The sequence below is a fragment of the Enoplosus armatus genome, chromosome 13 (genome assembly GCF_043641665.1).
Source record: "Enoplosus armatus isolate fEnoArm2 chromosome 13, fEnoArm2.hap1, whole genome shotgun sequence".
NCBI lineage: Eukaryota > Metazoa > Chordata > Actinopteri > Centrarchiformes > Enoplosidae > Enoplosus > Enoplosus armatus.
This window is the reverse complement of record NC_092192.1, coordinates 2681048-2708112: the sequence shown is the minus strand read 5'-3', so window position 1 is coordinate 2708112 and position 27065 is coordinate 2681048. Positions and strand designations below refer to the sequence as shown.

Here is a 27065-nt window from a genome sequence, read left to right as displayed (position 1 = left end):
AATACATGAGTCCTCGCCGCCAAACATGACGTCAGTGTGAAGGGACAGAGGTTTTCTCGCTTATACGATAAAAATGATGGTCTAAAACGTCCCTCTTGTATGACTTTTAGCTCCAAAATGTGGCAGAGAAAACACAAGTGTCGCCACATTTGAGCCGGGCGGCAGAGGGGCTGTGTGGTTGACTCTCCACGGTTCTCATGTGCTTTATATGTCCCGCCTCCTCTCAGCTCGGACACCTTCAGACAAACACAGCAGAGCAGAGACACAGACATGGCAGAAGAAGCTCCAGCAGCGACCCCGGTGAAAGCCCCGGCTAAAGCCCCCAAGAAGAAGGCGCCCCCCCGGCCCAAGAAAGATGGACCCACCCTCCCCAAGCTGATCGTCAGCGCCGTGAGTGAATCCAAGGAGCGGAAGGGGATGTCGCTGCCGGCGATTAAAAAGAGTCTTGGCGGTAAAGGCGTCGACGTGATAAAGTCTAACAAACGCATCAACATCGCGGTGACTAACTTGGTGACCAAAGGAACCCTGAGCCAGACTAAAGGGACCGGGGCCTCCGGCTCATTCAAGCTCGCCAAGAAGGAGTCGAAAGCCGCCGAACCTGCGAAAAAAGTGGTGAAGAAGAAAACCCCCGTGAAAGCCAAGAAGCCCGCTGCCAAGAAAACAGCGGTCAAGAAACCGGCGGCCAAGAAACCCGCAGCTAAGAAACCTGCAGCCAAGAAAGCAGCAGTGAAGAAGTCCCCGAAGAAAGCACCGGCGAAGAAAGCGGTGAAGAAGCCGGCAGCGAAGAAGACTCCTAAGAAGACCCCCGTTAAAAAGCTGAAGACAGTGAAGAAGCCCGCTGTGAAGAAAGCTCCGGCAAAGAAAGTTGCAGCTAAGAAGTCCAAGAAGTGAAGTGGCTCCATAATCCAGCACTCGGTGCACCAAAGGCTCTTTTAAGAGCCACCACAGCCTCCACTAAAGAGCATCTCCTATAATGTTTGTTTTGTTATGTTGGACCCAAACACACTCTCTTGCATCAAATATCATATCTGTAAATGTGGATAAGTGACTTAGTTTATCCTTTCAGTCTTGTTACTAAAGTACATTTCTATGGCATGAAGTAGTTTTAAAAAAATATTATATTATTATAGTAAATATCCATTATTATTATAGATATTAATGTGTGTGTGACTGCAGTGAGAGACCTCAGGACCACTGAGTTCCCGCGACACCCGTCCTCATTTACATCCGCAGATAATGTGTAACGTCTGCCGCTCATCTGAGGCACAGAGTGTACCTTAATCATATCAGACATATAGCACCCTCCTGTTGGAAAGCACTTAACACAAACTGAGCAGGGTGAAACACTTTGCACAATGTCTGATGAATGTAGACTTACTTGGGCATATTGATTAATCTATTCCACAATCTCAACATGTCACCATTATGCCGCACTTCACATGGCTCCCATCACATGTCACTGCATACAGTTGAGAACTGTGTCACATTTTGTTTGCTTAAAATAACCCCAGAACCCTTCACCATCATCTAACATAGGACACAATATTTATACAGCTGTGTATAGGGTTTATAACCAAGATCCCAACATAACTTAACCTTATAAAGAACAGCTCCCAGTGCCCTACCTGCGGAGTCTGATGGGGAGACCTGTCCGTTCACTACGGCTCTTTTTGTCTATCAAACGCAAACACGTGCCAAAATCATTGAAACACAAGCAAAATAGCCACATGTATAATATATATAAATCTTATTAAGCCGTGGCTCTCACTCAAGGGGTGTATGCAGAATGAAGGAGTTTACTCAGAGAGACTCGGAGTAGGACGTTAACCTGGTTCTTATGAGGTCATGTGTAGGACTAAACTTCCCATCTTCTAGCTTTGTTGTTCAGGAGGTCGTGTTGCATCCCATAATAACACAATAGGTTCTATGAATACTCTGATTTCATATCAGTACTATTGATACCCGCCCACCGAGTGATTGCATCCATCAGAATACATTATATAGAGAGACTGCAAGCACTGAAATATGTGTCTCAGTGTTTATCGTTTGATCTTCATTCACTTCCCATAGAGGGACGTTTAACAGTTGTTTGTACAGCGCATGCTCAGTCGCGTTTAGAAACTCAGCCAATCCTGTAGGAGGAACAGCACAGTCTCTTTTGCATCAAGCGCATACAAATTAGCCCTCTCAACGCGTCTGCAGTCATCCGTTGAAGACGTTCATACGAAATTCATCATGCCTGAGCCAGTGAAAGCACCGAAGAAGGGCTCAAAGAAAGCCGTCTCTAAGACCGTCACCAAGACTGGCAAGAAGAAGAGAAAGACCAGGAGGGAGAGCTATGCTATCTACGTGTATAAGGTACTGAAGCAGGTTCACCCCGACACCGGTATTTCCTCTAAGGCCATGCTGATCATGAACTCCTTCGTGAGCGACATCTTCGAGCGCATCGCCGGTGAGTCCTCTCGTCTGGCTCAATACAACAAGCGCTCCACTATCACCTCCAGGGAGATCCAGACCGCCGTCCGTCTGCTGCTGCCCGGTGAGCTGGCCAAGCACGCCGTGTCCGAGGGGACCAAGGCCGTGACCAAGTACACCAGCTCCAAGTAAACCCGCTGTTAATCCCAACAACACAAAGGCTCTTTTAAGAGTCCCCCACCACTTCAACTAAGAGCTCTGTTCCTCCTTATTCATTCAATATTACATTAAACTAATGTTTAGCATATTATATTAACAAGTAAAACTCAAACTTACCGGCAGTAACGTTGTTCAGGGAGATAATCATTGTACTAACAAGTAGCGGTGTAGTAAAGTCCTAACTTGATATGGATTTCTGTGTACATATGAACTATCAACCATTTCATGTAATAAAAAATATTAAATTATATCCATTTGACATCAATGACGTTGTTGGGGTGGAGCTGGACTCTCTAATGGTGGCAGAGAGGAGGATGCTGTCCATGCTCACATCCTCTCCATGATGTGCTGGTCAGGCACACAAGCTATATATATGTAGATATACAGGCGCATCTCAAAGAATTAGAATATTGCGGAAAAGTTGATTTATTTCAGTAATTCAATTCAAAAAGTGAAACTCATATTACATAGATTAATTACACACAGAGTGAAATATTTCAAGCCTTTATTTCTTTTAATTTTGATGATTATGGCTTACAGCTAATGAAAACCCAAAATTCAGTATCTCAGAAAATCAGAATATTGTGAAAAAGTTCAATCTCAAACTCACGGTGTCACACTCTAATCAGCTAATTAACTCAAAACACCTGCAAATGTTTCCTGAGCCTTTAAATGGTCTCAGTCTGGTTCAGTCGGCTACACAATCATGAGGAAGACTTCTGACTTTGCAGTCATTGACTCAAGGATGGTAAGCCACGAAAGGTCATTGCTAAAGAAGCTGGCTGTTCACAGAGTGCTGTATCCAAGCATATTCATGGAAAGTTGAGTGGAAGGAGAAAGTGTGGTAGAAAAAGGGGGTGTGTGGGTGGGTGTGTGTGGTACATATATATAAAATCATATTTGTACTTCTCCCAGTGGACCCTGGCCTCTCAGAAAGCAGACTGCTCTGAGACATGGTGAAACTACACCCCCTGCAGTCCAAAGTCAACATCAACAGCAGCACTACTGCAGAGGAGATTTTATTTACAGGGGTCACATGCAATCATACAAGGTACAATCACAGCGACATGTAATATAAAGCATTACTGAGGTAGTGCGGTAAGCATATTGCTTCACTTCCCGTTTCTTTGTCACTGTAGCGTGTGTTTGTCTGCTCTAAGCTCAAACAAGTTAAATTTGTTTATAGATGTCATTACATCGGCTAATCATCCGCTAACCACTTAAACGTACACTAGTTCTGCTGAACACGGATAGTTCTCTACATCTTTTAGCGACTTTTTCGCTAATCTCACAGTTGTTTACACACTGTTCTGTCTGTTACATTAGCTTAGCAGCTAATGGCTTCTCTCACTGCTTCTCACAATAAATGCAGTTTATTTAGCGTCTATGAGTATAAATAAGCCTAAATCCCAATTTGGTAAATCTGTTATTGGGCATATTGATAAATCTATTCCACAATCTCAACATGTCACCATTATGCCGCACTTCACATGGCTCCCAGCCCATGTCACTGCATACAGTTTTGGGGCCATTTTATGCACACCCAGAAAACAGCGCATCTCATTATTGGATTCAATTAGCTTCTGTCAGAGGGTACAGAAACCAAATCACACCCATGTTCTGACATATGGACTTGAAATTGAACATCTAATTGTCTTTTCACAGAATCCTTTGTTATCGGACCATTATTTAATGACTTTTGAATTCCTATTACCGGACTACACGCCATTAGGCAAAAAAGCCTACACCAGATATCTATCCGATAGTGCTGTAGCTATTGCTTGTTAGAAAACACTCTGCAATTATCTGATGTTGAACTCGCACCAGACAGAAGTTATTGTTCTTGGCCCTGAACACCTCAGAAACACAGTATCTACGGATATTGTTGCTCTAGGTAGCATTGCTCTGGCCTCCAGTGCCACCGTGAGGAATCTTGGAGTTGTCTTTGATCAGGAAATGTCCTTTAGCTATCACGTAAAACAAACTCAGGAAAATCCTGTGTCAAACAGATGCAGAATAATGAGTCCATGCCCCAATATGTCCCGGAAGACTCACCAGTTGATCCAGAATGCTGCAGCACGTGTACTGACAGGAACCAGGAACAGAGATCATATTTCTCCTGTATTAGCTTCTCTGCACTGGCTCCCTGTAAAATCCAGAGTTTAAAATCCTTCTCCTGACCTACAAAGCTCTCACTGGTCAGGCACCATCATATCTTAAAGAGCTCATAGTACCCTATTACCCCACTAGAGCACAGCATACCCCTCGTTTTCAATTTTAAAACAAAATGGTAAAATGAACCTCGAGAGAATTATATAAATAAATAAAAGGTTGTTATGTTACCTGACTATTAATGAGGGGTATTAGAACACATCTCTTAAATAAATTTTTTTATTTATTTATCTATTTTAATATTATTAACTATAGTAACATCTATGGTGTTACGGGTCAATTTTGACCCATATATATTTACTTCAAGAAAAAGGCAAAAAAAGGGGCATTTTCCACGGAAAGGGACAAAACGTTCATCTACTGTCACCTCTGGCCTCGGGTTGAACATCAGTGGAAGGAGCTGCACCCATCTCTCCCTGACATCCCTGACGGGAGCAAGCTTGTCAGATTTTGCTCTAGTATCTCTGTTGTCAAATCTGAGGACTCTTGATATCATTCGAAAGGTCTGAAGTGACATTGTTGCCCGGAAAATATTCCTGCCTGTCAATGCGTCCCAGAGACTATCAGTGGCCCCATTGCTGGATCTGTACACTCCAGCAAGAAGAAGAACACCAATATAAGCATCCAGGTATTCCTCATCAATGTCATTCCACATGTCGCCGTGGACTTTTTTCCTTCAAGGTTTGTCATAGCAATGATGACTTTTTTTTAGTGACAATGGCATAAACAGATCAAAACATGTCTTGATCCCAGGGGTCATTTTGATGACCTTTGCAGCAGCTGCCCTGCCATGTATGTCAGGAGGTACTGAGCTCCAACAGATGTTACCACTTTTGGATTTGAATGTCCTCCTCATCAGATGTGTCTGTGTCTTCTGGTTGACACTCCACATCGTCTTCCTCCTCAGAGACCTTCTCATCTGTATTGCTATGCTGCTCTGTGTCCTCTGCCTCATTTTCAGTAAAGATATGATCCAGAGCTTGGCTTACTGTAAATCTTCTTCTCATTTTTGCATGTTGCAAACTGGAGATGTGTACTCTGCAAGTCACCAACTCTAAAGTGAATTGGCCTGGAAATGTCCGTCTTTGTTTGTTTTGTTTGTTCAGGGAAGGAGACAAACAGGTAAAGAGAGAAGCCCCAAACTAAAGCTCAGGTGGTTGGGAGAGGAGCTGGCTGTGGGCTGTTGGCTGATAGTGTGTTTATGATTTCAGTTTTGGCACTAATCATTGTTTTATAATCTTATATTATAACTGGGTCGAAACCGACCCTAACAACACAAAGGTCATAATTTTCACCAGAGCATTTTATCATTTAGTGAAATAGATTTTTTTAATTTAATTTTGTTTTAATAGAAGTTCCTGACAAAGTCAAAAAGCCTTGATGCAATAAACAAATTTATGTGGTACTTTTATACATTTAAAACCTAAAAACGGGTCGGTGCCGACCCTAACACAAGAGGAAGGTTAAAACTTTGCTTTTTGATCAGGCTTATAGTTAAGGGCTGGCTCAGGCCTGCCTGGATCAGCCCCTAGTTATGTTGCTATAGGCCTAGACTGCTGGTGGACTTCCCATGATGCACTGAGCTTTCCTCCTCTCCCTCTCCATCTTTACACATTCATCTCCCTCCAATGCATGTTACTAACTTTATATCTTCCCCGGAGTTTCTTTGTGCTTTCTCGTCTCGCAGGTTCCTGTGGATCGTGGTCCTGGTACGCCTGGCTGCTGCTGCCATGGGCCTGCCTGACTCTCATCACTACAGTTATTATGTTTAGTCGTAGTTCTGTTACTATTAAAGCTGTTATTGATACATCTGTGTCTGTCTGTCTGTCTGTCTGTCTGTCTTTCTTTCTCTTTCTCTTTCTCTTTCTCTCTCTCTCTCTCTCTCTCTCTCTCTGAGAGAGATGATGAGATGACTTTTGTTGTGATTTGGCGCAATATAAATAAATCAAAATTATCTTTATAAACTTTGTAATTAGCTTTTGTGATCTCTATTGTCATTTTTTATTTAGTTTTAATTATTGTCTCTCTCAGACTTCACCATTACACAAGATCGACAACTTCCTGAGGCCCCCAACTAAAAGGGGCCCTAACAGCTAAATAGTCATGATGTTTAGATATGAAACATATACAATGATGTTACTATTCTAACTCAAATATACCCTCCAATAATTTACAAAATCAACATCAGTAGTGGAAAGAGTTTATGCTAGTACTGTGGTACTTCAATTTCAGAGGGAAACTTTGTACTTTTTTCGACTACATTTATGTGTCAGTTTGTTACTTTATAGATTGCAGTTGTTATATTATAGTGTGTATATAAAGCATCAATGACGCCGTTCTGTACAGCGTGCAGAATTTATATTGACAAAATAACATGTTTAATGTCAGAGTGGGAGAGGAGTGTGATTGTTGTATATGCCGAAGGTTTTAGCTGCAGCCAAACCTGTTTACATCAGAGTGTGATGTTCTGTCAAAATGTTAGTTTATAAAACCTCAACCACATCATTCAACTTGATCAGTGTGGTCTGGACATGTTCATACATATTGATTTAAAGTTAATGAAATTAGTATCATATATTAGTATAAAACTACCTCAACTAATATGAAATGTGATTTATTATTTAACATTAAAAAAACCCCACAAATACATGTTAACAGGAGCAGGAGAGGAAGAAGCTCTTTAGTTCAGAGTGAGGTGGCTCTTAAAAGAGCCGTTGTGTTGTTGTAAACAGGTCTGGGGTCAGTTTAAGCCCTCTCTCCGCGGATGCGGCGGGCCAGCTGGATGTCCTTGGGCATATGTATTATATTAAATAAATGTGTTGCTTAGATGTATTCTTATGGCATGTTTGACTGAATGTTAGTCTTATTCTGTCAACTGCAACCGCTGTGTTTCAGACGGACTTGGGAGCAAATAAAACATGAATACAAAAACATGATTCAAATCGGCGAGTAGGCTTACTTTCATATCTTATAAGACAAGTACATGGCTTGAGTGCTTCAGTCAGTCTCTGCTGGAGGATGATATCAGTATATAAAAGCACAATGAAACATACACATAAGTCATTCCCTCCGACCAGAACCTATATTGTCATATAAAACACCGTCAGTGAAAGCCAAAGGTCTTTGTCGGCCTCTGAACACCCCCCTTATGAGACCCTCTCATAATCGGCGCCCTTACCAACTGTTAGCAATACCATCATCTTACATGTAGTTTCTTACAATGAGGGAATCATATTTAAATGTGTCCCCTTGAGCAGTGAGCAGAAGTCTAGATGTACAGGTATCTGATCGATTTCACTTTGATCCTCTGTGTTGCTTCTGTGTGTACCATGACAGACTAACCACATGACAGTCGGTGCAACTGTGATGTCAGTTCAACACCTCAGACAGCAACGGCATGAGAATATCGTAAGACATCTGAACTAACATCAAATTAGTGATTATTGATAATAAGTTTTTCAACTTCAACATGAACATAGTATGATTAAAATGAGCAATTTAACAGCAGCAGAGGAAGAAGCGCTTTAGTTCAGAGTGAGGTGGCTCTTAAAAGAGCCTTTGTGTTGTTGTAAACAGGTCTGGGGTCAGTTTAAGCCCTCTCTCCGCGGATGCGGCGGGCCAGCTGGATGTCCTTGGGCATGATGGTGACCCTCTTGGCGTGGATGGCGCACAGGTTGGTGTCCTCGAACAGACCGACCAGGTAAGCCTCGCTGGCCTCCTGCAGAGCCATGACGGCGGAGCTCTGGAAGCGCAGGTCGGTCTTGAAGTCCTGAGCGATCTCCCTCACCAGGCGCTGGAAGGGCAGCTTGCGGATCAGCAGCTCGGTGGACTTCTGGTAGCGGCGGATCTCTCTGAGAGCCACGGTACCGGGCCTGTAACGGTGGGGCTTCTTCACTCCGCCGGTAGCCGGGGCGCTCTTACGGGCGGCCTTGGTCGCCAGCTGCTTCCTGGGGGCTTTGCCTCCGGTGGATTTACGGGCAGTCTGCTTGGTTCTGGCCATTGTAGTTTATCGGTTTTCTCTGTGTTCACAGCGAAAGAAGGAATCCTGTCAGACAGCGAACAGCGGCTTTATAAAGGAACTGCCGGAGCGACGTCAGCTCTGATTGGTCCTGGTCAGGATGAGCGCGAGCTGTAGCTCATCAACTATTGGAGAAAAGAAAGTTCAAACTAACCAATCCTCCACAGCGGCTGCTAACGGCCTCTGAAGAAAAGAAAGAAGCAAAGAAATCAAAAGCCTTTGGAAGACTAAAGTGTAAATTACATTAAAATAGTTTTCCAATACTTTGAGTTTAGATAACAAATAAGTAATGTATTTTAGTCTACATAGCCTGTATATTATGAACTATACACTCTTAATCTACAGCTTCATCTACCTTTAGTATTCATTAACAAACATAAATGAATGTTGTAGATGGTCAGTGTGGAGCACGTTTTAACTATACTGTATTAATGCTTATTTGTCTTTACAAGATTTTGTTCAATAATCCCCTCTGAAATACTATTGACAGTATGTATTTAGTTACTTTCCTAAAGTGTGCAAAAAAACACAACGTTGGTTACGTATTGTAACCCCAGATTTAATATCAGAATCAGAAATCAGAAATGCTTTATCCCAGGGGGGAAATTACACATGTTACAGGTGCTCCTATTCAAGAATAGAAAAGTAGATATAAAATATATACATTTACAATATTTAAGTGAAAAATATACAATAACAATGGATAAGTATGTATGTATGTATGTATACATATACATGTATATATGTATATGTACATGTTTTTTTATTTTTTGAGCGGCTCCAGGACGAGTGTCTCCAGGCAGGTCCCACAGTGTCAAATCTATTGATAAACAGATTCAGTTCGTTGGCCCGGTACACGCTGCCTTCAACGCCTCTGTTGTTGGTCGGCCTGAAACCAGTGATGGTCCTCATTCCACTCCAGACATCTCTGATGTTGTTCTGCTGGAGTTTCCACTCCTGTACTTCTCCTTGGCCTCCCTGATCTTCACCTTCAGTTCCCCCTGGATTCTCACCTCCTCCCTGTTGCCAGCTCTGAAGGCCCTCTTCTTTTCATTCAGGATGGCCCTGATGTCCTTTGTCACCCATGGCTTGTTGTTTGAATAACAATGGACAGTCCTTGCTGGGACAGTGGAGTCCACACAGAAGTTGATGTAGTCTGTGATGCACTCTGTGAGCCCATCAATGTCCTCTCCATGCGACTCACAGAGCGCCGGCCAGTCAGTCACCTCAAAACATCCCTGAAGTGTCTCATAAGCCTCCTCCGGCCATCTCCTCACTGTCCTCGTGGTTGCAGTCTGGCTCTTCACCTGAGGTACATAACAGGGGTTGAGGTGCACTAGAGGGGGGAGGAGCTGTATGCATCCTTCACATTAGCATACAGCAAGTCCAGGGTCCTCTCCTCTTTAGTAGTACAACTCACATACTGAGCGAAGAAGGAAGGAGTGAAGTGTCTTAGCCATGGTGATGTGGTTGAAGTCACCCGAGATGGCAATGAATGCATTCGGGTGTTGAGTCTGGAGACGGGCCGTGGAGGAGTGAATGATGTTACACGCCGGGTTGGCAGAGGGAGGGATGTAAACATTCACAACAAAGGCATGTGAAAACTCAGATAGTACGGTCTGAGTCCAACCGCAAACAGTTCGATGTCCGGGCAACAGACACAATCCTTGATGGTGATGTGGGAGGGATTGCACGTCTTTGTCACGTTGAGTCTGTAGATGGGTCTGCTCGCACCATGTGACTAAATTGTCCACAGCAGCCCTGTACTCCTCCTCATCACCCTTACTGATAGCTGGATGTATCGTTAAGGGTGATTAGGATGAGTACAAGACTGCTGTCCTAGTCTTAGCCCTCTAAGAGCTGACGCTATTTGGTTTAACCCCGCATGCATGAAGTCCATCCTGTCTGTCCTCAGAATCAGTTTCAACCCCCAACCTACAACCCCTATTGTAAATGTGTATATTTTTTATTTCTTATTTTTGTACATACTCTCATTTCTAAATGTATGCTACTTTCTACTCTTGAATGGGAGCACCAGTACTGTATCATTTACCCCCCGCAGATCAATAGTATTTCTGATACAGATGAAACAAACACATAACACACTTTTTATCACATGTGGAGCACTACTTCACATTCACAGAAGAGAGAATGAACAAAATTACAATATGTATTCTCATGTTATGTATGCATTTACTGTGTCATAATTCAATGACTTCATGATTTGTTCCCCAAGTATGTTTGGTACACAATTTATTTAAGGTAATGATTGTCTTTGTGAGTGGTGGAAACAACACCAGAATGAATAATATGAATAATAAATGTGGCACAATACACATTCTGCAGCAAAGTGAACCAAATAAATAATATAAGTGCTGTAAACAAAAGTTGTCCTGAGCAGAGGACATGTTGACAGTGAGCAGCTCTGACAGGAAGTCTGGCTGAACGGCACCATCAGCCTCAGCCATCATCAGTGTGTTTGCTGCCGCCAGAAGAACTTGAGTTTATTACAAACTGATGATCAACAGATGGTTGTTTTTACTTTGAGTCTCTGAACAAACATGTGGCTCAGCTGGAAAACGGCTTTTGACGGAGCTCTGATGCTTTTTAAAACCTTTTAGGAGAGAAATGAGAGGGGAAAGTGGCGGCCACGGCGGTGAATATGTGAAGTTTGGAGGCTCCACAAACAAAGTGCAGAGCGCATCAGAGCTCAACATGACTTCAATATGAAGAGACACGAGTCCGCTACCGGCTGCCTCCACTGTCAGCCCGCAGACCTGCTCCCACATGTAGTCTGGACTCTTTTATCGGTGCACAGAAAACACAAGTGGCGGCATCCAGACTGCACCGAGGGGCAGGAGCCGGGCTGAGTCTCCACGGTTCTCATGGTGTGTTTAAGTGCAGCCTCCTGCTCGGAACTCTCCAACACTCAGACTCTCGTGTTATCGTGAGGAGGAACTCAACTACAACAAGACAATGGCAGAAGTAGCTCCAGCTCCGGCCGCCGCCCCGGCCAAAGCAGCCAAGAAGAAGGTATCCAAGCCGAAGAAGACCGGCCCCAGCGTCGGCGAGCTCATCGTTAAAGCTGTGGCCGCGTCCAAGGAGCGGAGCGGCGTGTCCGCGGCCGCCCTCAAGAAGGCTCTGGCTGCCGGAGGCTACGATGTGGACAAGAACAGGGCCCGCGTCAAGACCGCGATCAAGAGCCTGGTGATCAAGGGGACTCTTGTCCAGACCAAAGGGACAGGGGCCTCCGGCTCGTTCAAGATGAACAAGACGGCGGACACCAAGGCCAAGAAGCCCGCAGCAGCCAAGAAAGCCGCTCCTAAAGCCAAGAAGCCCGCAGCAGCCAAGAAGCCCGCAGCGGCCAAAAAGCCCAAGACAGCGGCAGCCAAGAAGCCAGCAGCCGCTAAGAAGTCTCCGAAGAAGGTGAAGAAACCCGCAGCGGCCAAGAAAACAGCCAAGAGCCCCAAGAAGGTCACCAAGAGCCCCAAGAAGGTGGTCAAAAAGGCCCCCGCAGCAAAAAAGACCCCCGCAGCCAAAAAGACCCCCGTAAAGAAGGCTGCCAAGCCCAAAGTGAAGAAGGCAGCACCCAAGAAGAAGTGAGCTGCCATCAGTCTGATGATCAACGTCCCGACAAAAGGCTCTTTTAAGAGCCACCACATCATCCTGAAAGAGCCTGGTCCCACTTATTCTTACTGTTGTCATGAACAGCACAATATTTATAAATATTTATATTACAAATATTTGTAGTGTTAAAGAAGAGGAAGAGTAACACAATCAAGGACATACAACAATGATTCATGTCGATTGGATTAATATTAACCAACATTAAAGGTGTCACATAAAGGAAGAATAAATATACCTCAGGAGAGCAGCAAACTCTTAATGAATAATATGTTTCAGATCCAGTGTGAAGTGAATGTGAGCAGCTGACTGAAACACACTGATGAGCTGCAGACCTCCACAAACATTTAGTCACACAGAGATGCAGAAACACACAGCGCCCTTTCAACAGCACTCTTAATCCGTCACATAATTGATTGATAATAATATGTTAATTATTAATAAAAGACAAAAGTCTTTGCGGATTTGAATGAGTTGATTCCTGCTTTGATTGTTGACGTTGGGAAAAAAACATTCTGAAGTACTTGAAATTATGTCAAAATGTGGCGCATATGGTTTAGTTACAATGATAATAGAAGGCTTGTAATAATTAGTTGTCTCTTTAATCTACATTTGTCTGCAGTTTTTCATGACTGTTGCACTTTAACAGTCGCCAATAGTTTAACACACATTAATAATGATCTTTTATTAATTAAAGTTAAAAAGGACAGGAGCCAGACCCTTCAGCTATCGAGCTCCTCTCCTGTGGAATCGGCTCCCAGTTTGGGTCCAGGAGGCAGACACACTTTCTACTTTTAAGAGTAGGCTTAAAACTTTGCTTTTTGATAACGCTTATAGTTAAGGGCTGGCTCAGGCCTGCCTGAACCAGCCCCCTAGTTATGTTGCTATAGGCCTAGACTGCTGGTGGACTTCCCATGATGCACTGAGCTTTCCTCCTCTCCCTCTCCATCTTTACACATTCATGTCCCTCCAATGCATGTTACTAACTTTATATCTTCCTGGAGTTTCTTTGTGCTTTGTCGTCTTTGCAGGTTCCTGTCTGGCTGCTGCTGCCATGGGCCCGCTTGACACTACAGTTATTCTTTTTAGTCGTAGTTCTGTTACTATTAAAGCTGTTATTGCTATTATTAATCATATTGCAGTTATTATTACAGCTGTAACTATTATCATCAGCCATATTTCCATTATTATTATAATTATAGCTTCTATGGATACTGCTAGTGCTGCCATACATCTGTCTCCCTCCAACCCAACCGGTCAAAGCAGATGACCGCCCACCTAGAGTCTGCAGTCACCAATAGTTTAACACATCCATTAATGATAATTAATTAAGTTAATAAAATAATATTAGGGATTGTATCATCCTACCCCCTTCTAAAGTTTCTAACAAAATAAATGTTACTTGTATTGTATTTTTTCAGGATGGATCAGAGATACATGTATAGAGATGACGCTTAAACTTCTGGAGCAAAGTGGCAAATGTTTCCACCGGCTCTTCTTGTGAGGATTCATATTCTGTTTCTCAAAGTGACCTTTGAGGTTACTCCAGAATCATCTTTGTGCTTTTTGTCAACAGTTGCCCACTGAAGGTAGGAGACACTATCTGTAGCTTTGTAATGGCCTGTGAGTGGATAGCTCTTATTGCTGCACTTGTCACATTCTCCATACATACATTGCTTGCTTGTGATGTCACACGTGATGGCTTCTGTCAGGCTCTCCAAATTGAATGTGTCAATGATGTGCATCTGATGAAGTTTTTTTTAGCAATGAAGCCAAGATTTTCATGTTGTTTGCACATACATGTTTCACGATCTGCCAATGTTGGGTGCACAACCCAATAGGGACGAAGTGTGCAAAACAGTGAGTATGACAGCTGGATGTTGGTCTGCTCAGCGAGGAACCTCAAATGCAGGTTCTTCACTGAATCCAGAAGTAGTCTTTTCTGCATTTTCTTTTTTCCTTTTGTGACCGTTTGCTTTTTTCCAGTAGTGATCCTGCTCACATCGTCACGTACAAAAAATGACTTAACCTTTTCTCTTAGTCTCGCACCAATTCCAGTGTATTCCTTCCTCTTGTAGTCGCAGACATTTTCATTTCCCAGGTTCTTCCATCTTCTCCTTGAAAATCCAAGTACCTCCTGTGCCAATTTCTGCAGCCTGTACTTCTTCGGGATTTTGCTGGTGATTACTGCCGCAATGAGTTGTCTGTGTCTCTCTCTCTTTGATTTTTTGTACTTCGTACGCACTTCCTCAGCTACTGCTGTATGGAACAGCAGGGTTCTTCTTAGGGATGTCTGCGAAGCTTCCCTAGGTATTTTGTTGACTTTGGCTCTTGGAGATGGACGAGCCATTTTCAATCGTTGAAGCCGTTTCCTGTATTTTTCTGTTTTCTGTTCTGCTCTTCTCAACTTTTCTTCTAGTTCCTCTTGGTTCCTTTTTGATTTTTTTTGGGCAGCCCATTTTCTTCTTCTCCCAGTATCACTCTGCCTAAAAGAAACATATAAGCATTCATTTTGTTCCATAACAATTTCACCTGGAGCAAAATGGGCATTAGCAGCCTTTACCATTTTGTGCTTACACTAACTTACATTCCTCAATAACCTTATTGTATATTGTCCTTGAAGTCCCAGGTTGAGAGCTGGAGCTAGATTCTGGATATTCTGCCCTAAAAGGGATTTCTGGTGTGACTGGAGGTTCAGGGGTGATTGGAGGGGTTAATAACCCTTCAGGTAACTTTCTCCTGGCTTTACTCTTCTCATGAGCCTCTCTCCGCTTTTTCTCAGGAGTACAAGCTAGCTTTTTAGCTAGCTGTTACTGCTGACCAAGAGGACACACTTACTTATGTAAAAAGTAAAGAAAAAAAAGAGAAAAAATTGTCTTATCCTGATAATATGCATAACAGGGTTGCATGAGGTAGAGTGAGACATTCAATCAAGGCTAACAATGTTATAAAAATATGAAAAATAAAAAAGAGGACATACCTTTGCTCTGTCCATTCTTTTGGAAAACTGTTTGATGATGTCAATTCCAGCGTATCGTGTGATTCGCTGCTTTCTTCTTCTTCTACCATGCTAAAAAGGTTATGGTAACAGGGTTGCGTGCATGTTGTGGGACACATGTTCCATAAATAATAATTATTTGAAATATTATGTTTATTAAAAAAAAATCCCACAGTAACAAGAAACAGCAATGAAACAAATACCAAAAAAATGATTTAAATTTAATTTTGACTGTTTTATTTGAGATTCAATTTGGTCATCAGGGGGGTGGGTCAAGAGAAAAATGGCAGTTTCGGGATACTCCAGACTTATTTGGTAGTTTTAAAACTATTTTCAAGCATCTTTCTCCTAGATTTGGTCTCAGGGCAAGTAAATTTACACAGAAACTGCGTATTTTAGTATTTTGTATATGGACTATTTAAAATTTGGTGGGTGGGACGTAAAATGTCCTCCAATTCTGGAATGACCCACGTTACACATTTGCACCCATAGGTTAGTGTCAAAGTAATCCAAAAGAAATTATAGACATTATACAAAAATGACCAAAAAGTTGTTATTAATAAAAGGAAGTCGCTCTTTAATCAGAAGTGTGTGGCTCTTAAAAGAGCCGTTGTTTTGTTTGTTGTCAGCCTGTTTTGGATGTTTACTTCTTGGCGGGCTTCTCGGTCTTCTTGGGCAGCAGGACCGCCTGGATGTTGGGCAGCACGCCGCCCTGAGCGATGGTGACTCCGCCCAGCAGCTTGTTGAGCTCCTCGTCGTTGCGGACGGCCAGCTGCAGGTGACGGGGGATGATCCTGGTCTTCTTGTTGTCGCGGGCAGCGTTCCCGGCCAACTCCAGGATCTCAGCGGTCAGGTACTCCAGCACCGCCGCCAGATAGACGGGGGCTCCGGCACCGACACGCTGAGCATAGTTACCCTTCCTGAGCAGCCTGTGAACACGGCCGACCGGGAACTGAAGCCCGGCACGAGAGGAGCGGGTCTTGGCCTTAGCTCTGGCTTTTCCTCCGGTTTTGCCTCGTCCACTCATCGTTAAATCTGCTCTTTAGAGACGGTACTCAAAGAAACTGTGTCTCCGACAGCCCAAACCCCTTTTTATACATCCGCGGAGCGCGCGGGGAGGTTCTTCAAGACCAACCAGAAAAGGGGCTTCCAGCAGAGCAGCAGAGGGCGGCCCGCTCTGAACTTTGGCGGAAGTTTTGAACGGATTTCTCGCCAATAAGCAGCTGAGATTCAGGCGGTGGGTTGCTCCTCTGGGCGGTGCTGAGCTCCAGGAGGAGCCCCTCACCAATCAGGATCCGGAGGTCTGAAGAAGCGTCACCGGTTCACAGTTTAAGAGCAGCGAGTCTCCTCTCTTTACTACACTCTTCTCCCGATCAGAGAAACACGATACGATGGCAAGAACCAAGCAGACTGCCCGTAAATCCACCGGAGGCAAAGCCCCCAGGAAGCAGCTGGCGACCAAGGCCGCCCGTAAGAGCGCCCCGGCCACCGGCGGAGTGAAGAAGCCTCACCGTTACAGGCCCGGTACCGTGGCTCTGAGAGAGATCCGCCGCTACCAGAAGTCCACCGAGCTGCTGATCCGCAAGCTGCCCTTCCAGCGCCTGGTGAGGGAGATCGCTCAGGACTTCAAGACCGACCTGCGCTTCCAGAGCTCCGCCGTCATGGCTCTGCAGGAGGCTAGCGAGGCTTACCTGGTCGGTCTGTTCGAGGACACCAACCTGTGCGCCATCCACGCCAAGAGGGTCACCATCATGCCCAAGGACATCCAGCTGGCCCGCCGCATCCGCGGAGAGAGGGCTTAAACTGACCCCAGACCCGTTTACAACAACAACACAAAGGCTCTTTTAAGAGCCACCTCACTCTGAACTAAAGAGCTTCTTCCTTTGCTGCTCCTGTTAACATGTATTTTTTTTATTTTACTGACACTAATTTCATTTTAACCATAAAACAACAGGTTGATGTGCACATATTTAAACGGTTCAGACCACTCTGCGATTTTTCTTTTTTGTGAATGAGCTTTAACATTTTGACAGAACATCAGGCTCTGATGTTAACCGGTTTGGCTGCAGTCACACCCCTCACCTTCTCTGACATGCTATTTTAACATGTACATATCATCATGCACTGTCACTGTCAATATAGTTCAGCACACTGTACTAAACATAATCAGACTTCATTGATTTTTCAATCATTAACTTAGTGATTTGATGTTCGTTCAGATATATTATTCTGATATTCACAACAAGCTTTCTGAGTAAAATCTCATGTAAATGGAACAATTTCTAGCATTTCTTCCCTCCGTCAGTGCATTACTTCATCCTCTGGTGACTCACTGTTCGTTAATGTTAATGTTTAAATACAAAAGATTCAGAGGCTATTGCATGGTGGTCTTCTTTCATGTCAGTTTGTGCACATATTTAACAGGTTCAGACACGAAACTCAGACCGCACTGATCAACAAACTTTACTAAACCACATACTACAGAATACTATTTTCAGACGTGATCATTCATGATTTTTTTTAAATGAGCTGTGATTAAATAAACTTCAGCAGCATCACAGTTGCACCGACTGTGTTCAAGTTCAAACTTCACTTGGTGAAAACATCAGTGTTTATGAAATCTGTCATCACAGAAACTAGTTCTTTCATTGAGGTCAGTTTTTGTCTAAATATTTACAGTCAGCAGCTACTAGATGTAACAGCTTCTTAGCTGATAACCAACTGAACAATCTGCCTGCTTCAAGGCTAAAAACACAACATGTGTTTAGACAGCTCATTGCAAATACATGTCAGGCTCCACACACTTGATCTTTAGGATGACGTGGACATTTGGATGAGTCAATATTCTTCCTCCATCCAACCAAAAGATAATCCAACTAAGCAAACAGAGTGTGAGATTAATTTGGGGCACAATTTAAGAACGATTTAAGAAGATCTCTGGACATTGAAGAGGTGAGGAGAGACACCAGGACACTGGAGACAGAGACTGGGTAAACCAACTGAACCTGTTTTTCAACAGATTCGATTCTGCCCAGTCTCCCTCCCCCACCTATCCTGCCCCCTCTTCACACCTCCCCAAGCTGCCCTCCACTCCACACCCCTGCTCGTCACCCCCCACCCCCCTCTCCTTAACAGTGGACCAGGTGAGAAGGGAGCTGAGATTCATCAAGGTGAGAAAGGCCTCGGGGCCGGACGGAATCAGCCCCAGACTGCTCAAGGACTGTGCAGACCAGCTCTGTGGGGTGGTCATGCACATGTTCAATATGAGCCTCGGTCTGGAGAAAGTCCCGGCCCTGTGGAAGACTTCCTGCGTGGTCCGGGTACCCAAAACGGCGCACCCCAGGGAACTCAACCACTACAGGCCTGTCGACCTGACCTCTCACCTTATGAAGACCATGGAGAGGATCATCCTCAAACACCTGAGACCCCTGGTGAGCACATCGCTGGACCCCCTCCAGTTTGCTTACCGTCCCGGAATCAGGACGCTGTCATCTACCTACTACACAGATCCCTTTCCCACCTGGAAAACACTGGAAGCACTGTGAGGATCATTTTCTTTGACTTCTCCAGTGCCTTCAACACCATCCAGCCAGCACTGCTGAGGGTGAAGTTGGAGGGAGCGTGAGTGGACCGTCACCTGGCTTCATGGACAATCGACTACCTCACCAACAGACCACAGTATGTGAGGCTCCAGGACTGAGGTCTGATGTGGTGGTCTGCAGCACGGGGACCCCCAGGGTACGGTTCTCTCTCCGTTCCTCTTCACCCTCTACACTTCGGGCTTCAGACACAACACTGTCAGCTGTCACATCCAGAAGTTCTCTGACGACACTGCCATCGTTGGATGTGTGTCTGAGGGGAACCACCAGGAATACAGGGAGGTCATCAGCGACTTTGTCAGCTGGTGTGAGATCAACCAGCTTCACATCAACGCCAGCAAGACGAAGGAGATGATGATCGATTTCATGAGGAAGTCATCCAGCATCACACCGGTGAACATCCAGGGTTTGGACATTGAGGTGGTGGAGAACTACAAATTCCTGGGTGTTCTCCTGAACAATAAACTGGATTGGTCTGACCACACTCCACCTGCTGAGGAGGCTGAGGTCCTTCGGTGTGTGCAGGAAACTTTATAAAATATATAAAAGTTTAACTGATAACATTGGCACAGAGGTAAAAAAAGAAATAAAGAAAGATTTTTCAAAGATCATTAGAGAACTGTTGAAAGAGAAGATAACCACCTGGTCCACTACAAGCAGGCATCAGGTGCTAAACTGAACCAAATAAAACAGAAGGAGTGTGGATCAGTTCAGAACAACACACAACTGATTTAAATATTCAGGTCAAAAATTAAATTAAAGTCCTCTGTGTTTGGCTCGATGGGAGAGACTTCTGTAACTTAAACTGGACTAAGAAAGAGAGTGGAGTGGAGACATCCATCAAAAACAATCTTGTCTTTAAATAAATGATGTGCCAAACCTATTTAGGGAACAAATCGTGAAGTCACAAAAAGATTCTTAATGTATAAAAACAAACAAAATGGAGGTTTGGGAGCCCATGACATCAACATTCGATTAAAAATTCCTTTTATTAAAAATGTGTCAAATGCACTGAGTAGAGGAGCCGAGTGGACTGGGAATGAATGTCACTGGGGTAAATTGACGTTTTAATATCCAATCAAACATAAAATCAATCATGTTTGGTCTTTATAATGAAACATTTTATGACTCAAAAAGACGTCTGTGTGTTATCAATACTCAAATCTGGAAAACGAGAACAAAAATGATCCTTGAGTAATCCGTGATATCCGGTGACACTGTTTTTAAAAAACATTGTGTCTGACGTCAGGAGAAGAAAAAACATCGACTTAAACTCTAACAGTCCTCTGCCCTGGGACTCCTTGATTATCTAGTTTCTGTTCGTTTTATTGAACATATTGTCTTTTTTTACTCTATTGGTGTCTAATAATTCTATTTATTCTTTTGGTGTTTAACAATATCTATCTTTGTATCTAACACAGCTGTAATAGCCACTACTGCAAGTGTAAGTATACAGATGTTGTTGTTTTTGTTTCTCTATGAGGTAGATTATTGTTGTTAACTGATTACTTCAACCAACATAATATTTCCTATATACATATATATTGTCTACTTGAATAATAAAGTTTTGAGTTTTATTCACAGAAAAATAGACGATGATGACAGTAACCAACAGTCACTCTGTTAGTGTAACAAACACAAAATTACAAAAAAAAATGTTCAAAGAGAAGATAACCACCTGGTGGATGAAGCTGTGCAGCACATTCACAAACAATACTGCATAAAAAACTAAATCATGAACATTACAGCCCAGAAAAAATATATTTCACATATAAACATTGTCTTCATATAAAGAAACAAGGATGCAATTGCAAATGAACCTGTTGGCTGAATTAAATTTAATTATACCAGTAAATAAATAAATCGTCATGTCTAATAAACACCCGTTATAAAACAACATCACAGTAGGAAATATCAAAATATATATATATAAATTAACCTCTCACATGTAGGCTCAGTATGTGCAGGTGACAGCCATCGACATCAACGATACACATTCAGAATACATGACAGTGAGCAAACGCATCAAGGTACACACTGAAGCAACACAGAGGATCAAAGTGAAATCGATCAGATAACTGTACATCTAGACCTCTGCTCACTGCTCAAGGGGGCAAATTTAAAGAGTAAATATTCCCTCATTGTAAGAAATTACATGTAAAATGATGGTATTGCTAACAGTTGGTCAGATTATTCATGCTAACATCAGTGTGGTAGTTGGCTACATAAAAATATACCTGATCTAACATGAATATTACAAAGTAGATTATGCACAATGACGTCTTGGTTTCACTTTATATTATATTTCTGTCCAAGCAGGTATTCGATTAAGATGTTAGAAGATGTAACCTGAAGGTGTTTTTCTGCAGGTTTGATAAACCCACACTCACACCCCTCACCCGCTCCGACCCAGACATTAAACAACCATCTGCACCGTTTATACACCTATTTTTTCCTCATACTTGTGTTCATAACAGTCCTGTCTATTCTTTCACCTTAAATCGGTCAGATTTGTTGATACTGTACTTAGCTGTAGTATCTATTTATGCGTAAGTACATTAAGAGCAATGCAAAGTTCAATTCCTTGTATGTTCACACATTCTTGGCCAATAAAACTTATTCAGACTCTGATTCTGAACGTCAGATGGACCAAAATACCTCAAAACGGGAAAGAAAGCTGCTCAGTGTGGGCGGAGTCAAACGTTTGACTCTGCAGTGACAGGCCGCTCAGGACCACTGAGTTTAGCACCGCCCAGCGACATCCGTTCTCCTTTACGTCCGCAGATAAGATATATATACCAGACGACTGGCTCTGATTCCCAGACTTCAGTCTGTCTTTGAAAGAAAAACAGTATTATAATGAGTGGACGTGGCAAGGGAGGCAAAGGACTCGGTAAAGGAGGCGCCAAGCGTCACCGTAAAGTGCTCCGTGATAACATCCAGGGGATCACCAAACCCGCCATCCGCCGTCTGGCTCGCCGCGGCGGAGTGAAGCGTATCTCCGGTCTGATCTACGAGGAGACCCGCGGTGTGCTCAAGGTGTTCCTGGAGAACGTCATCCGTGACGCCGTCACCTACACCGAGCACGCCAAGAGGAAGACCGTCACCGCCATGGACGTGGTCTATGCTCTGAAGAGACAGGGTCGCACCCTGTACGGCTTCGGAGGTTAAACCTGATCCTGATCCCAAAAACCAAAGGCTCTTTTAAGAGCCACCCACTTCATCTAAGAGTTTATCCGGCTAGCAGTTAAATCTCTTAAATGTATTAACCGATATTGCAATTGAATACTGTGTTCATGTGACTTCAAATATATAATTCCCCACGTTTACCCAAGCGTTACTGTTCAGTAGGCCGTGTTGCGTCCTATAATACATTCTAGGAAAACACCGATTTCATACTCGTACACCGAGTAATCCATCAGAATACATTATACAGACAGACTGCAAGCACTGAACTGTGTTTGAACCGAGTGTTTGATCTACATTCACAGGGCTGTTTAACAGTTGTTTGTGCAGCGCGTGCTCAGTCGCGTTTAACAACTCAGCCAATCGTGTAGGAGGAACAGCACAGCCTCGTTTGTATCAAACGCATATAAATAAACCCTCTCAGAGCGAAACGCGTCATTCGTTGACGGAACTGACACGAAGCTAATCATGCCTGATCCAGTGAAAGCAGCGAAGAAGGGCTCAAAGAAAGCCGTCTCTAAGACCGTCACCAAGACCGGCAAGAAGAAGAGAAAGACCAGGAGGGAGAGCTACGCTATATACGTGTACAAGGTCCTGAAACAAGTCCACCCCGACACCGGTATCTCCTCCAAGGCCATGCTGATCATGAACTCCTTCGTGAGCGACATCTTTGAGCGCATCGCCGGTGAGTCTTCCCGTCTGGCTCACTACAACAAGCGCTCCACCATCACCTCCAGGGAGATCCAGACCGCCGTCCGCCTGCTGCTACCCGGTGAGCTGGCCAAGCACGCCGTGTCCGAGGGGACCAAGGCCGTGACCAAGTACACCAGCTCCAAGTAAACCCGCTGTTCATCCCAACAACACAAAGGCTCTTTTAAGAGCCACCCACCACTTCAACTAAGAGCTCTGTTCTTGCTTATTCACGTAATATCTATCATTTTGTATTATCTAATGATTTATTTGTTCCTTCCTCTTTCTGTGAAAGAGCTGTAGTGTATTCTAAGTCCACAGGATGGCGCTGTTTCTACTGTATATATGAAGTCCTCTGACTGAATTGGCAACTGATGGATTTCTGTATACACGGGAGGCAGGGATTGATACTATTCCTAGTGTGTGTGTGGTCCAAAGGTTAGAAAACAAAGAATTCATCGTTAAGCCATACTATCTCTCTATGCAAACTATGTATATATACACAAATATAATATAGATAGGCAATCAGCCTGTGGCACTGCTGAGGTGTTATGGAAGCCCAGGTTGCTTTGATAGCGGCCTTCAGCTCGTCTTCATTGTTGGGTCTGGTGTCTCTAATCTTCCTCTTGACAATACCTCAGGCGAGTTTGCTGGCCAATCAAGCACAGTAATACCATGGTCACTAAACCAGGTGTTGGGTGGTCAGGGTGTTCTGGGTGATCTCCTGAACAATAAACTGGACTGGTCTGACCACACTCAGGCCCGCTGGACTCCATTGAGGAGGTGGGGGAGAGGAGGATGTTAGCCAAGCTGACATCCATCATGTCACACCTCTCACCTCCTGCACGAGACTGTGGGGGCCCTGAGCAGCTCCTTCAGCAGCAGACTGTTACATCCACGGTGTAAGAAGGAGCGCTACCGCAGGTCGTTCATTCTGACTGCTATAAGACTGTTTAACTGCACAATCTGTACATACTTTATATTTTCCATGTATATATTTATTTTGTCCCCCATATTTTTTTATATCTGTATTTATTATTTGTATATTGTTTCTTTTTTTTATTTTTTATTCTTATTGACACAGTGCTGTCTGCTGTGTGTTTCTGCACCTTTCTGTCTTTGCTGCTGTGACGTGTAAATTTTTTCCGCTGTGGGATTAATAAAAAGTCTAAGTCTATTGGTACATTTCCAAATGAAATGCAAAATTTACTTTCATCTGAAAAGAGGACTTTGGACTACTGAGCAACAGTCCAGGTGAGACGCTTCTGACGTTGTCTCTTGTTCAGGAGTGACACGAGGAATGCGACAGTTGTAGCCCATGTCCTGGATACGTCTGTGCGTGGTGGCTCTTGACTCCAGCCTCAGTCCACTCCTTGTGAATCTCCCCCAAATTCTTGAATGGCCTTTGCTTCACAATCCTCTCAAGGCTGCGGTTATCCCTGTTGCTTGTGCACCTTTTTCTACCACACTTTCTCCTTCCACTCAACTTTCTATGAATATTCTTGGATACAGCACTCTGTGAACAGCCAGCTTCTTTAGCGATGACCTTTCGTGGCTTACCCTCCTTGTGTCAATGACAACTGTCAAGTCAGCAGTCTTCCTCATGATTGTGTAGCCGACTGAACCAGACTGAGACCATTCAAAGGCTCAGGAAACATTTGCAGGTGTTTTGAGTTAATTAGCCGATTGTGTGACACCGTGAGTCTACAATATTTAACTTTTTCACAATATTCTATTTTTCTGAGATACTGAATGTAAGCCATGATTAAACTGGGTTAGGGTCAACCCTGTAATGAATCTATAATAATAATATATCAGTTTCACTTTTTGAATTGAATTATTGAAATAAATTAACTTTTCCTCAATATTCTAATTCATTGAGATGCGCCTGAATACACACACACACACACACACATATATACATATTATATATATATATATATATATATATATATATATATACATATATGTAGACTGGCAGCACAGGCTTTAAGCACCCTGGGGCTGACACCAGCAGAGCCTGCAATTCACAAAATATTACTGGGTATTTGTCACATGCAATCATCATCAAACAAGGTCCAATCACAGCGACATGCGATATAAAGCATTAACTTTGCATTGTTAATGTGTAATTAACTTTTCTGATCTCTGTTCTCACTTTTTATTTAGTTTTAAGTACTGTCTTTCTCAGACTAGAGTACTACCAAGGTGTGTATAGCATGTACATTTATCAATATCTACATATCTTAACTGCTGCAGAGAAGTACTTCAGTAACAAGAGTAAAAGGAAAATGTCACGTATTCACATTTACAATTTAAATGAGTATGTTTGGGTCCACCATAGTGAACCAGTATGAAATAGGAGATGCTCTTTAGTGGAGGCTGTGGTGGCTCTTAAAAGAGCCTTTGGTGCACCGAGTGCTGGATTAAGGAGCCACTTCACTTCTTGGACTTCTTAGCTGCAACTTTCTTTGCCGGAGATTTCTTCACAGCGGGCTTCTTCACCGTCTTCAGCTTTTTAACGGGGGTCTTCTTAGGAGTCTTCTTCGCTGCCGGCTTTTTCACCGCTTTCTTAGCCGGTGCTTTCTTCGGGGACTTCTTCACTGCTGCTTTCTTGGCTGCAGGTTTCTTAGCTGCGGGTTTCTTTGCCGCCGGTTTCTTGACGGCTGTTTTCTTGGCAGCGGGCTTCTTGGCTTTCACGGGGGTTTTCTTCTTCACCACTTTTTTCGCAGGTTCGGCGGCTTTCGGCTCCTTCTTGGCGAGCTTGAACGAGCCGGAGGCCCCGGTCCCTTTAGTCTGGCTCAGAGTTCCTTTGGTCACCAAATTAGTCACCGCGATGTTGATGCGTTTGTTAGACTTGATCACGTCGACGCCTTTACCGCCAAGACTCTTTTTAATCGCCGGCAGAGACATCCCCTTCCGCTCCTTGGACTCACTCACGGCGCTGACGATCAGCTTCGGGAGGGTGGGTCCATCTTTCTTGGGCCGGGGGGCCGCCTTCTTCTTGGGGGCTTTAGCCGGGGCTTTCACCGGGGTCGCTGCTGGAGCTTCTTCTGCCATGTCTGTGTCTCTGCTCTGCTGTGTTTGTCTGAAGGTGTCCGAGCTGAGAGGAGGCGGGACATATAAAGCACATGAGAACCGTGGAGAGTCAACCACACAGCCCCTCTGCCGCCCGGCTCAAATGTGGCGACACTTGTGTTTTCTCTTCCACATTTTGGGGCTAAAAGTCATACAAGAGGGACGTTTTAGACCATCATTTTTATCGTATAAGCGAGAAAACCTCTGTCCCTTCACACTGACGTCATGTTTGGCGACGAGGACTCATGTATTTAATTCCAGGAGGCTTCAAACCTCTCAAAGACGCCGTCACTTTGGACAGCTCGCGGCGAGTTTTCTTCACATTTCGTCTCTAAAAATGTCCAAAAGTGATCTGTATTAAATGTGACAGAGGTGTTCCGGTCGGCAGAGACGTGTGAGGATGTAATACAACTGAAGTCGCTGCAGTAATGTGGTTCATTTAGTTGTAATCTGAGAGGTTTTCGGTGGAGGTAAACACACGGACGCCGCCGCTGACTCAGGGCGGTCAGACGGACTCCTGTCATGCAGTGTGGGGTGGCAATGTGAATGTTTACAGCAGAGCTGCTGAATATATTTAGAGGAATTGATTATTTCATATTTACTATTATCAACATCAATATCTGAGTTACGTAACTGTTCCATTTAGGGTGAAATGTCTCTTTCACAACTTGATAGCAGACAAGCTCAGAAACTCTGAGTCAGTGAATTGCATGAATGATCAAACAAACACACAGGCTCAAAATCCACCTTCGGATTTACTGTTAAAATCCAAAATGACAAATCTGTTCCCCTGGATTTATATTAATAAAGACAAATAGAATTATAGCATACAACATGAACTCCTTGCATAGTATTCCTGTTATTGTAAATAACAATAATGAATGTTTCTGTCTTCTGCTGTACAGGTGATGATGATATCTCAGTAATAAGCTTCAATTTGTGTGGAAACCTCTTTCTCTGTAGGTTTCCTGTTTCGCTTTTTAAGAAATCTTTATTAAATTTTATCAAAATTGAATCACGCAAATACACAGTAAAACAGCCACATATAGAAACACACATAAATACA

The 27065-nt window shown here is 43.6% G+C and overlaps 7 protein-coding genes and 2 pseudogenes across 7 annotated transcripts; 6 read left to right on the top strand and 3 right to left on the bottom strand.

The window, feature by feature from the left end:
• The first annotated feature begins 255 nt into the window (after positions 1-255).
• Positions 256-891, top strand: LOC139294812 (histone H1-like). The gene has a single exon (XM_070916743.1). The coding sequence runs from the start codon at positions 271-273 to the stop codon at positions 889-891; it is 621 nt and encodes a 206-aa protein (XP_070772844.1). The 5' UTR covers positions 256-270.
• A 1344-nt stretch (positions 892-2235) lies between these two features.
• Positions 2236-2607, top strand: LOC139294809 (histone H2B 1/2-like). The gene has a single exon (XM_070916741.1). It carries the CDS (start codon positions 2236-2238, stop codon positions 2605-2607), a length of 372 nt encoding a protein of 123 aa, XP_070772842.1.
• Positions 2608-8395: 5788 nt separating this feature from the next.
• LOC139294805 (histone H3) lies at positions 8396-8806 on the bottom strand. Its single transcript, XM_070916737.1, has one exon. The coding sequence runs from the start codon at positions 8804-8806 to the stop codon at positions 8396-8398; it is 411 nt and encodes a 136-aa protein (XP_070772838.1).
• A 2903-nt stretch (positions 8807-11709) lies between these two features.
• LOC139294803 (histone H1-like) lies at positions 11710-12427 on the top strand (annotated as a pseudogene).
• Positions 12428-16075: 3648 nt separating this feature from the next.
• LOC139294806 (histone H2A-like) lies at positions 16076-16473 on the bottom strand. The gene has a single exon (XM_070916738.1). The coding sequence runs from the start codon at positions 16471-16473 to the stop codon at positions 16090-16092; it is 384 nt and encodes a 127-aa protein (XP_070772839.1). The 3' UTR covers positions 16076-16089.
• A 364-nt stretch (positions 16474-16837) lies between these two features.
• Positions 16838-17255, top strand: LOC139295295 (histone H3). The gene has a single exon (XM_070917464.1). It carries the CDS (start codon positions 16838-16840, stop codon positions 17246-17248), a length of 411 nt encoding a protein of 136 aa, XP_070773565.1. The 3' UTR covers positions 17249-17255.
• A 4649-nt stretch (positions 17256-21904) lies between these two features.
• Positions 21905-22216, top strand: LOC139295698 (histone H4). Its single transcript, XM_070917932.1, has one exon. The coding sequence runs from the start codon at positions 21905-21907 to the stop codon at positions 22214-22216; it is 312 nt and encodes a 103-aa protein (XP_070774033.1).
• Positions 22217-22698: 482 nt separating this feature from the next.
• Positions 22699-23077, top strand: LOC139295022 (histone H2B 1/2-like). The gene has a single exon (XM_070917076.1). The coding sequence runs from the start codon at positions 22700-22702 to the stop codon at positions 23069-23071; it is 372 nt and encodes a 123-aa protein (XP_070773177.1). The 5' UTR covers position 22699; the 3' UTR covers positions 23072-23077.
• A 2283-nt stretch (positions 23078-25360) lies between these two features.
• On the bottom strand, positions 25361-26067 carry LOC139295833 (histone H1-like; annotated as a pseudogene).
• Between the last annotated feature and the right edge of the window lie 998 nt (positions 26068-27065).

Bases quoted from the DNA above. Each gene is read 5' to 3' on its own strand.
- LOC139294812 (XM_070916743.1), top strand. From the start codon at position 271: ATGGCAGAAGAAGCTCCAGCAGCGACCCCGGTGAAAGCCCCGGCTAAA.
- LOC139294809 (XM_070916741.1), top strand. From the start codon at position 2,236: ATGCCTGAGCCAGTGAAAGCACCGAAGAAGGGCTCAAAGAAAGCCGTC.
- LOC139294805 (XM_070916737.1), bottom strand. From the start codon at position 8,806: ATGGCCAGAACCAAGCAGACTGCCCGTAAATCCACCGGAGGCAAAGCC.
- LOC139294806 (XM_070916738.1), bottom strand. From the start codon at position 16,473: ATGAGTGGACGAGGCAAAACCGGAGGAAAAGCCAGAGCTAAGGCCAAG.
- LOC139295295 (XM_070917464.1), top strand. From the start codon at position 16,838: ATGGCAAGAACCAAGCAGACTGCCCGTAAATCCACCGGAGGCAAAGCC.
- LOC139295698 (XM_070917932.1), top strand. From the start codon at position 21,905: ATGAGTGGACGTGGCAAGGGAGGCAAAGGACTCGGTAAAGGAGGCGCC.
- LOC139295022 (XM_070917076.1), top strand. From the start codon at position 22,700: ATGCCTGATCCAGTGAAAGCAGCGAAGAAGGGCTCAAAGAAAGCCGTC.